General features: G+C 56.5%; 2 protein-coding genes across 2 annotated transcripts; one reads left to right on the top strand and one right to left on the bottom strand.

Moving 5' to 3' along the window:
* Window positions 1-31: 31 nt before the first annotated feature.
* Window positions 32-4485, top strand: B3galt4 (beta-1,3-galactosyltransferase 4). The gene is made up of 2 exons (XM_034524343.2): window positions 32-187; window positions 546-4485. Exons 1-2 carry the CDS (start codon window positions 174-176, stop codon window positions 1675-1677), a joined length of 1146 nt encoding a protein of 381 aa, XP_034380234.1. The 5' UTR covers window positions 32-173; the 3' UTR covers window positions 1678-4485.
* Window positions 2210-10150, bottom strand: Wdr46 (WD repeat domain 46). Its single transcript, XM_034524323.2, has 15 exons — window positions 9994-10150; window positions 9748-9915; window positions 9567-9647; window positions 9321-9433; window positions 9111-9198; window positions 8964-9025; window positions 7544-7648; window positions 7285-7435; window positions 7059-7194; window positions 6590-6689; window positions 3306-3619; window positions 3096-3190; window positions 2903-2998; window positions 2618-2731; window positions 2210-2514 (listed from the first exon to the last, which is right to left on the bottom strand). The coding sequence occupies exons 1-15, from the start codon at window positions 10060-10062 to the stop codon at window positions 2413-2415; spliced, it is 1794 nt and encodes a 597-aa protein (XP_034380214.1). The 5' UTR covers window positions 10063-10150; the 3' UTR covers window positions 2210-2412.
* Between the last annotated feature and the right edge of the window lie 15 nt (window positions 10151-10165).

The following is a 10165-nucleotide window of genomic DNA, read 5'->3' as shown; positions in this document are numbered from 1 at the left end:
GGGTGTTCACAAGGAGACTGACTCAGGTGTAACTGCATCTGGGCGGGTACAGCCACCACTGAAAGGTGGGGCAGCGGGTGTTGGTAACCTCCAGGGGGAGCTTGGGCTGGTTTCGGTTGGGTCTCCTGGGGTTGGCGCACAGAGCTGCCGCGAAGTGGGTACAGCACGACCAGATGCTGCTGCTCCGGTGAGTTACCAGCAGGTACTGGCTGCTCTAGAGGTCCGGCGTGGTGGACCACGTGCTTTACGGTAGGAACAGACAGGGAAGGGATGCATCAAGTGTGAGATACAGACTGCTTGTCGGCTTCCGGTCTAAGTGGCATGATGGGAAGGTGGGGGGAGGGGCGGGATGGAGCCGCGTTCCGCGTGCAGGCTAGGGAAACGAAGAAGCCGTCCCCGCGGCCCGCTGCCGTGGGCCGGGACCGAACCGCACGACTATTCCGTGATGCGCCAGGGCCCCGTGCTTGGGTCACCGCGTCTCTGCTGCAGCTGCTGGTTAGGCCCGCCCTCCCAGCTTCCAGCGCTCTTAACAGCTCTGCCCACAGGTCTCTGCGGCACACCATGCCCCTCAGCCTCTTCCGGCGCCTCCTCCTGGCGGTCTTACTGCTGGTGATCATCTGGACCCTGTTTGGGCCTTCGGGCTTGGGGGAGGAGCTGCTGAGCCTGTCCCTGGCGTCCCTGCTGCCGGCCCCAGCCTCACCCGGACCGCCCCTGGCCCTGCCCCGCCTCTTGATTTCTAACCCCCAGGCCTGCGGTGGCTCCGGACCCCCTCCCTTCCTGCTCATCCTGGTGTGTACGGCCCCGGAGCATCTGAACCAGAGAAACGCCATTCGGGGATCTTGGGGTGCCATCCGCGAGGCCCGGGGTTTCAGGGTGCAGACGCTCTTCCTCCTTGGAGAACCTGTAAGACAGCAGCTTGCTGACTTGGCCTCAGAGTCAGCAGCACAGGGGGATATCTTGCAGGCCTCCTTCCAGGATTCCTACCGCAACCTCACCCTCAAGACGCTCAGCGGACTGAGCTGGGTGAACAAGTACTGTCCTATGGCCCGCTACATCCTCAAGACGGATGATGACGTGTATGTCAACGTCCCTGAGCTGGTGTCAGAGCTGATACAGAGAGGGGGGCCTCCAGAGCAATGGCAGAAGGGCAGAGAGTCACAGGAAGAAACAACAGCTGTCAGTGAAGAGGACAAAGGCCCGGCAGTGCCCCTTCTGTATTTAGGCCGGGTGCACTGGAGAGTGAGCCCCACTCGGACACCAGAGTCCCGGCATCATGTGTCAGAAGAACTGTGGCCGGAAAACTGGGGTCCTTTTCCACCCTACGCCTCGGGCACGGGGTATGTACTGTCCATCTCTGCTGTGCAGCTCATTCTGAAGGTGGCCAGCCGGGCCCCCCTTCTACCTCTAGAGGATGTCTTTGTGGGAGTAAGCGCAAGGCGAGGGGGCCTTGCCCCCACACACTGTGTCAAGTTGGCTGGTGCTACCCACTACCCGCTGGATAGGTGCTGTTACGGGAAGTTCCTGCTGACATCCCACAAGGTGGATCCGTGGAAAATGCAGGAAGCCTGGAAGCTGGTGAGCGGACTGAATGGGAAAAGGACTGAGCCCTTCTGCTCCTGGCTCCAGGGATTGCTGGGTACCTTGAGGTGCCGGTTCATAGCCTGGCTCAATGATTGAGGGCCACAGAAAACAAGACAGCACCTCAGGGACCTTTGCCCCAAAGTCGGTGGTGCACAGGCTGCAGTTCCTTGTGGTGACCTATTTCCTCACAGCCGAATGAAGCTGCTGCCAACCAAGGATAGATAGGAGACTTGGGGCCTGGCCTGCCAGCTCCAAACACCAGGGAGTAAAGCACAGGGGGTGGGGGTGGGGAAGACTCACCAGCAGGGACAAGGGCCCAATAAACATGTCTCTCTACCTCAAGTGCAGTGTCTTCACCAGGACCCAGCACACCTGGAGAGCCCAGAGGTTGCAAGACTGCTGCCATGTTTGTCTTTATGACAACCACTCTGGGATAAAGGCCCAATCTGAGGCGGAGGCAGTGGTGGGGAAGACAGGCAGGGCAATGAGCGGAGTCTAAACCAGCCCCACACAGGGGAAGAACAGATCTACAGGATGGTGCACACACTTCTCCAGAAACCTTGTTTAATGCCGCTCATCTACGGAGCTGACTACTCACACCCAGTTGAGACACAGGCACACGGGACGATTTCCTTGTGGATCTTTGTGTTTTATTTACACTTTGCAGGTGTGTGTGTGTGTGTGTGTGTGTGTGTGTGTGTGTGTGTGTGTTGTGTGTGTGTTTTCTCCTGCCCCATGTCTCCTGGGAACTGAGATGAGGCCTGGCATCAGTGCCTCTGCCCACTGAGCACCCCGGTCCCTGAGGGTCAACTGGAGACCACTGTCTCTGGCTCATCGTACAAATCTATCCAGTGCAGATGGACGGGCTCCAGGAGGCTTGGGCATTTCTTGCGTTTTCTTCTGCTGCTGCCCAAGGCTCTGCCGGACTTTGTCCTGGGAACAAAGTGGGAAGGGAGAGGAGGCAGTGAGCGGAGGCACCGTGAGTGGAGGCTGGCTGGGGATGTGTAGGCTCACACCCGCCCCCGAGCCGACTCACCCTGTGCTCCTGGTCCATGACCTTCTTCTTCCTCCTCACTAGGCTGGCTGTAGAGCTTCGGCCCTTCTGCTTTGCCTTGGGTTGGAAGGCAGCCTTGGCATCGGGGTCATAGCCCTGACATGGGACATGAAGGAAGTCAATGGCGGTCCCAGTGACTTGGCAGCACCCACATCCTGCGCTGCCTTTCAAAATGGGGCGGGGCACAGAGGCGAGGGGGCGGGGCACAGGGCGAGGGCTAGACACTCAGGCAGAGGTAGGGGGGCTGCACAGTAGGCAGCTTCATACCAGTCTCTCTATCCGCTCCTTCTTCTGCTGCTCCAGAGTGATCACATCCACCTCTGCCAGGGCTCGGGGGTCCAAACAAATGAGCTCTGCGGGTACCTGGGAGTGTCACAGGACGGCAGTGTGTGAGGAGCCACAGGGAGGTGACACCACAAAGGAGTGGAAGCCAAGGAGGGCCACGTTCAGCACAGCTCACCTTCTCCAGCAGGGCCTTCACCTCCCATTCCTGCCGCTGCTTCCGGCTCCGGTATGGGTTATTCTCCAACCCATCGAAGTTGGGCTCCGCAGCGCCTGGGGGGGAGGGGGGACACGGAGCTGAACCTAGCTAGTCCTGCAACTCTGGACTACTGCCTCTCCCCAGCTGTTGCCAACCGGTGCACACTTGCAATCAAGCTGGGCCACTCACCAGGGACCAGCATGCTGGTGAAGCCTCCACTGTGCCCCACCCCCAACACATCTTCAAAGGGGCAGAACTGGAGTCCATGCACATGGCCTGAGAGCCGGTGGGTGAGGTAGGGCTGCTCCAGGGACGGTGGGCTGGCCTTGCCCTGCCCTGCCCATATGTTGACCACATCACCCATTCCCGCAACTAACAGTCCCCGCTGGGAAAGGTCCAGGTGCCCTGCTCCCTGGGGCAAGGTCCGGGAACTCAGGGGCTGAAATGTCCCCCGCAAGTCAAAGATCTTCAGCTGGTGGTCCAGACCAGAGGTGGCCATGTACCTGTGTGGGAGATGGACTAATTAACCTCTCGCGGGGACTGACTGGAGCCTGTGGCCAAATACCAAGTAACCTACCCTGAACATGGAAGACAGCACCACTCCACACTAAACGCTGCGCCTCGTGCAACCTACCCGTGTGTCCACTCCTTGTCGTTTGCTTGTTCTGAGAGTCGCACTATGGAGCCCTGAACTCACAGAACTCTTCAGCCCACCTGTACCTCCAAAGGCTGAGGTTAAGGGTGTGTGCCCCGCCGTTCTCAAGGCCATCAAGGAATCCTGGGTTAGAGAATGGCTGAGACAGACAGAAACCAGGCCTGTTTCTTTTGGGGTTTTGATGTGCTTGTGGGGAGGGGAGAATGAACCTAGGGCCTTGCGCCTGCTGGACAGTCCTGCTACCTCCCGCCCTGCTTCCTCCCGCCCAAGCCTATCTGGTGCCTGCTTCCAAATCTACAGCACCACCCTGCTCCCCAGTCACAGCTCCACAGAACACATGCCAGTCTGTACCTAAGGGACATTCTACTTCAGGGGGCAGCACAGCGGCGCAATAAAGGTGCTGAGTATTTAGAGAGGCCTTCCCTAGCCAGAGAGCCTAGCTGTGACCTCAGACCAACTGTGACAGCCATGAAAGCGGAAGTCTGTCTGTCTTCAGGGTTGGTAGGACACACAGAAGAGGAAAAGGGCTGTGTGGGTTTCCTGGGTCAGTGCCACAGCATCTCTCCAGACATGATGTAACAATGAAGACCATGTTTCTCAAGAACATCTCCCCAGGTGGGCGTGGCAGCATGCGCCTTTAATCCCAGCCATGCAGAGGTAGGCCTGCTCTACAGAGGGAGTTCCAGGACAGGGCTACATACAGGTGCCTAGCAACCCTGTCTTGAAAAATCAAGAGGGGCGTGGCGGGAGGTGGGGGACAGAGGTAGGAAGAAGAGAAAACCCTCCTAAAAAGCAGCAAACTTAACACACAGAGTGTACCACACCTAACCAACTTCCTGACTGTAAACGCTTTTCTCAGAGAGGAGCTGAAGTGGACGAGCCTTGCCAAGGGGCCAAGGAGTCTCTTGCCTTGACCTTGGATCCAGGAAGGGACTGAAAACTTGTCTGAGCAGAGGTTCGCCAGGTGACAGAGCTTAGTAGAGCCCCAGCAGGACAAAAAGGCCACGGGGCTAGGCATGGTTGTGCATGGCCTTAATCCCAGCACTTAGGTGGGTCTCGGCGAGTTCAAGGCCAGTCTTGTCCAGAGACAACACAGTGAGCTCCGAGCCAGGGCTACATAGTGAGACATACAAAACAGCCATTGGTGCAAACCAGAAACAACTGAGGTCCTGGCCAGTGTCACACCCTCAGGTGGACCTGACATGTAATCCAGGATCCAGTGGATGAGTTCCTGTTGGGCACAGGAGCATTTCAGCCTCCAGAAGCTGGCTCAATGCTATCCTAATGCAGGCCTCCAGGAAGCCCAGGGGAAGAGCTCAGCCCCACCTGTGGCCTGAGGGGACCCAGCCGGAAGCAGGGACCAGCTGAAGATCCGAAGCCTTCCAGACGACAGGATGACACCACTGACGAGGCAGTGAAACCCTGGGCAGGAGAGTTTTGGGCCCAAGCAGGGTGAGCTATGGCTCAGGCCTAGTATCTACTGAAGGCACAGACATGCTTCCCTACTCTCTGGAGCCAAGCCAGCAGATGGGGGGGGGGGGGGACGGGATGGGGGGGGATGCAGGCAACACCAAAGTACTTGTTCACAAAGACAATGATGGCAGCCAAAGCCATCTCAGCATCTTGAAAGCTTTTGCAAATGGGTAACTTGTTTTGGTTTTAAAAAAGAGCTGGGCGGTAGTGGCGCACACCTTTAATCTCAGCACTTGGGAGGCAGAGGCAGGCGGATTTCTGAGTTCGAGGCCAGCCTGGTCTATAAAGTGAGTTCCAGGATAGACAAGGCTACACAGAGAAACCCTGTCTCGAAAAACAAAAAATCAAAAGAGTGACACCAACCAGGCCCAGGCCAGAGAGCGCTAAGAGAATGCTGGGTTTAGACTGTTTCTGTGTGTGGTGCAGACTGGTCTTGATCTTTCATCCCCCTGCCTCAACATCCTGGGTGCTGTGGTTAAAAGACTACAGTCGCTGCTCTGGCAATCAATGCTTCTGATTCCTGATGAACTGGGAACCATGTGGCTCAAATCATTAGAAAGAAAGCACTGAGGCAGAATCCCAGAATGCCAGCACTCAGGAGGTGGCTGCAGGAGGCCTGCTACTCTTCTGGGCCAGCTTGAATTACGGAGAAAGACAACCCTTTACCCTCACACTCAAACTGTGCGGGCATGGGTGGAGATGAGGGAGGGGTTGGAATGTCAGTTTGCTAAGCCTTTGTGCGATGGTAACGCAGAGTTCAGGTGCAGAGCAGAGACACAGCTAAGTCTAAGATGTCAGCTCAGAGACAGCTGGGCGTAGGCTGCGATGGGAGTCTCATGTCCGAGGGAGGACCCTCAGGGAGGACCAACGTTCTACATGACCTAGCTCCTCCCCTCCACCACTCACGGGGTACCCTTGCCAGGCTACACTGGACTGAGCTGGGGACATGGGCATGAATCCCGAATCTACCCTCATGTGGCTACAAAGTTGAGTTCAGGTTGAAGAATTTTTTTGTGTGTAAGGGAACAGGAGAGAAGGTGCTTCAGAGAGGAAGTGACACAGCAACTGACAGGCCCAGCAAAAGGGACAAGGCACCACATCACAGAATGGAGGCACCACCTAGGAAGTGCTCCTGGGAACCACTCCATAAGCCTGCACACGACGTGCACCAAGCTAACCCCACACCCCTCAGGATCAGGAAACCGGCACACGGGCTCTGTAACACGCCCACACTTCATGCAGCCAGTCGGCTGCAACGTAAGGCCACATTCAACTGGATGCCATCTGTGCTCCTACCTCTCTGCCCAGCCGTGCCCAACACGGTGTCCCCAAACACGTGACTTACGTGCCTGTAGAATCCACAGCTACAGCCCGCACCCCACCACGGTGACACAGGATCTTAGCCAGTGGCTCCTTCACAGCTGGACTCCATAAAGACACTGTGCCTGAAAGGCGGAGGACACTCCGGGTTACTACTGCAAACCCAGCCCAGGGCTCCAGAGGCTTTGGCCTCAGGTTATTAAATGGAGGACAGACAGGACCCAAGGGAAAGACTTCCACAGACCTGGGCGACAGGGCACAGCATGGTTTCATGTGAACAAGGCCCTGGGTTCAGTTCCCAGCCCCACAAAATGTATTAGTGTGTTAGTAGACGGTCAGGAGGGGACAAGAGGACCAGGCCAGCCAGGGTGGCATATACCTGCAGCTCCTTCTGTACAGAAAGCTAAGACAGGACAGTTTCTGGAGCCGCAGGTCTGAGATGGTCACCAAACCTTGTCTCAAAAAAAAGAAAAGAAGAAAATCCTGGAACTGACCGTTACTGTGTCCCAGGTGGATAACAGCATTGTACGGGTTCTGAGCCATGACACTGAGCCGTCCTGCCCGCGCATTCAGGGCCGTCACGATCTTCCCCACTGACACATCCAGGTATGTCAGAAAGCCTGTCTCTGACTGAGAGAGAAAATAAGATGTCCAGCTGTCCTAAAGGAGAGGGGTCCTCCCAGGGACCGCCACCAGGCCCTCTGCTCCACGGCCACTCACAGCGGTGGCCAGGAGGAAATGGAAGGGGAGGAATTCAAGCCGGGTCACTCGGTCGCAGCGACGGATGCAGTGGAGCTCAATGCCCTGGTTGTCATAGACGTAGAGCCAGCGGTTCTGAGCGACTGCGAGCAGAGCCTCAGAATGGAGAAAGCTGGGTAGAAAGGAGGGGTGATTTCATGGGAGGAAGGAGCACAGGGCACTATCCAACAGGGAACGGACTGGCCCACCCTCATCAATCGCCAACAGAGGGAATACTGACTGGATGTCCCGCACTGCTTCCATGACGTTGATCTCACACATGAGCTTCTTTGTCACCCAGTCGAGGGCAGCCACGTGACCCCGACGCCCTCCTAAAGCCAGGTGTCTGTTGGAGGTGAAGCAAAGGCAGAGTATTAATGCAGGGAGCACCGTGACCCAGACTGGAATAATTCAGCCAGCCCCATCCCAGTCCTCGACAGACGGGAGGAAGCGCGTTGCTGCAGACAGTGGCAACCAGACCCGCACTGCATAACTGAAGAAGGCACAGGTCGTGTGTACCTGAGGAGACGCAGCCAAATCTTAGTTCAAGAGTCGCAGAAGGGGCTAGAGACATGGCTCAGTCAGCCAAGTGCTTGCCACAAAAGTATAACAGCCTGAGCCTGAATCGCTGGCACACATGCAATCCCAGTGCCAGGGAGGCCAAGACAGGCAGATCTTGCTGGACACCGGCTCAGTGAGGGAGGGACTGAAGAGATGGCTCAGTGGTGAAGAACGATTGCTGCTCTTGTGAGGACGCTGGGTTCGGTTCCCAGCACCCACACATCAACTTACAACCAAATCACTCACAATGCCAATCCCTGGGGATCTGATGCCCTCTTCTGACTTGCATGGTACCTGGCACGCATATGATGCTCAGACATACACGCAGGTAAAACACTCGTACGTGTGAAATTATAAATAAAAACTTAGAAACATTAGAAAATAAAGAAGAGGTTCAAGAGAAGACCTGGTGGCTGAAGTATTTTCTGAACAAGCCTGGTGACCTGAATTTGAACTCCTGAACCCACTGAAGGCAGATGGAGAAAATGACTCTCTCTGAGCTGTCCCCACACACTGTGTCACAGGCACACACAAGCACACTCGTACACACCAACAATAATAAGCAGGAAAAAGCAGTATGTGAAGACAGCACGTTGACCTCTGCTGATCTCATGTATGTACTCATACACAGTGACGTCACTGGAAGCCAAGGGGCTGAGGGCGGGTGTAGCTCAATAGTCAGTATGTGCTTTTCGTGAACACAAGGACAAGGGATCCATATCCAGAACCACCAAAATGAGCTGAGTCTCCTCCAGCTCTGACTGTGACGATCCTCTACCATAACAGGCTACAACTCCCCCCCCCCAAAAAAAAACTATAAGCCAAACTTAACCTAACTTCTTCCCTTAGAAAGGGGGCGGGGCAGTATGGAAGAGGGGCAACGCAGCCAAGCTAGGAGTGCAGGCATGTGTGTCCAGCACCTGCCTATAACCCCAGCCCAAAAGGAAAGGAAGGCAGAACAACCACAGGAGGATTGCTGGCTTCCAGGTTAAGAGAACACAAGGCCCAGGCTCTCTTCTGGCCTCCAGGTGTACACGTGTGAACACACACAGATAAATAATTAAGTCTTTTTTTAGAGAATAGAGCATCCAGAACCTTACCTCCCTGTTCTAGAGTAGCTGAGTCTGTAGGGTCCAAACTGCCTCAGCTTCAGGTCAAAGTGCTAAAAAGGATCAAAAACAACCGTGAAAGAATGAACTCACTCCACCCATGCAGTCTCCTGGTCCCCTCTTCCCGCCCGGGCTCACCTTGGCAGCGCTCGCAATGTCCACAGCCTCCACGATGTCTGTCTGCAGTATTTTTGCTGTGTCTTCCCCATCTTCTCCTTCCAGAAACCTGAAAGGCAGTTAGGACGACGACGGTGACGCTCCCCACCACGAAGTGGGCATACAAACATAAAAACACCAAAAAACACCCGAGAGACAGGAGAGGGAAAGCCCAGGCCGGGGTCCACTCACCCAGGTTCCTCTGCAAGCAGCAGCTCAGCGCGGGCAGCCCTGACGCTCGCCTCTTCCTCCTGCGCTTCGGCCTTCTCGAGTTTGCTTCGGGTTTTAGTCTTCGAATGTGGGAGCTACGGCATGGACGACAGGGTCGGAAGAACCGAAGAGCGTACTTGGGGGTCCCAGGAAAGCCACCGGAGAAGCTGCCACCACCGCATCCAAACCCTCGGCCTCCGATCCCTCTCACAGCCCGCTGGTCCTCACCTTTTTGGACTTGTCAATACGACAGAACTTCCGGGCCACCTCCAGGGGGGCGGGGACGGGTCCTGGGAACGGGTCCTGAGCCTGGCGAGGACAGGGAGGCAAGAGGCAGGTTCTGATGGCCCCGGTTCTTCTCGTTCCCAGGGGGCGACCTGCACCGCCACCCTGTCAACCCCGGCCTCACCCCAGACAGGGTCTTCTGCGGCTTCTTCCGGTCTGAGGCATTCTGTGGGATCCGGGGCTTCTTGGACCTCGAGGGTCGCGGATCCCTAGTCCTCGCCTTCTTCCGAGGCGGTCCCGGGGAGGCGGCGGCGGCCGGGGTGGTCTCCTCCTCCCAGTAGCGCCGCGGTTTCTAAGGGACAGAGGAGAAGCTTTCGCACACCCAGCCGGAGCCCGAGCACGGAGCGCGGATGCCTCCCACCAAAGCTACCTTCCTCTTGGCCTGAGGCTTTTCCTTCTTGGGTTGGACACCCCTACCCGGCTTGGGAGCTGTCTCCATCTCGAGGAGCGAACAACGATCCACGTGCGAAACTCCGTTCCACGGTAGCACGGCTTTCTAGGACACTTCCGGAAGTCCCCAGGACTTCATCCAATCATCGCAG

The sequence above is a fragment of the Arvicanthis niloticus genome, chromosome 20 (assembly GCF_011762505.2).
Source record: "Arvicanthis niloticus isolate mArvNil1 chromosome 20, mArvNil1.pat.X, whole genome shotgun sequence".
Lineage (NCBI taxonomy): Eukaryota > Metazoa > Chordata > Mammalia > Rodentia > Muridae > Arvicanthis > Arvicanthis niloticus.
This window is presented reverse-complemented; position numbering and strand designations above follow the sequence as displayed.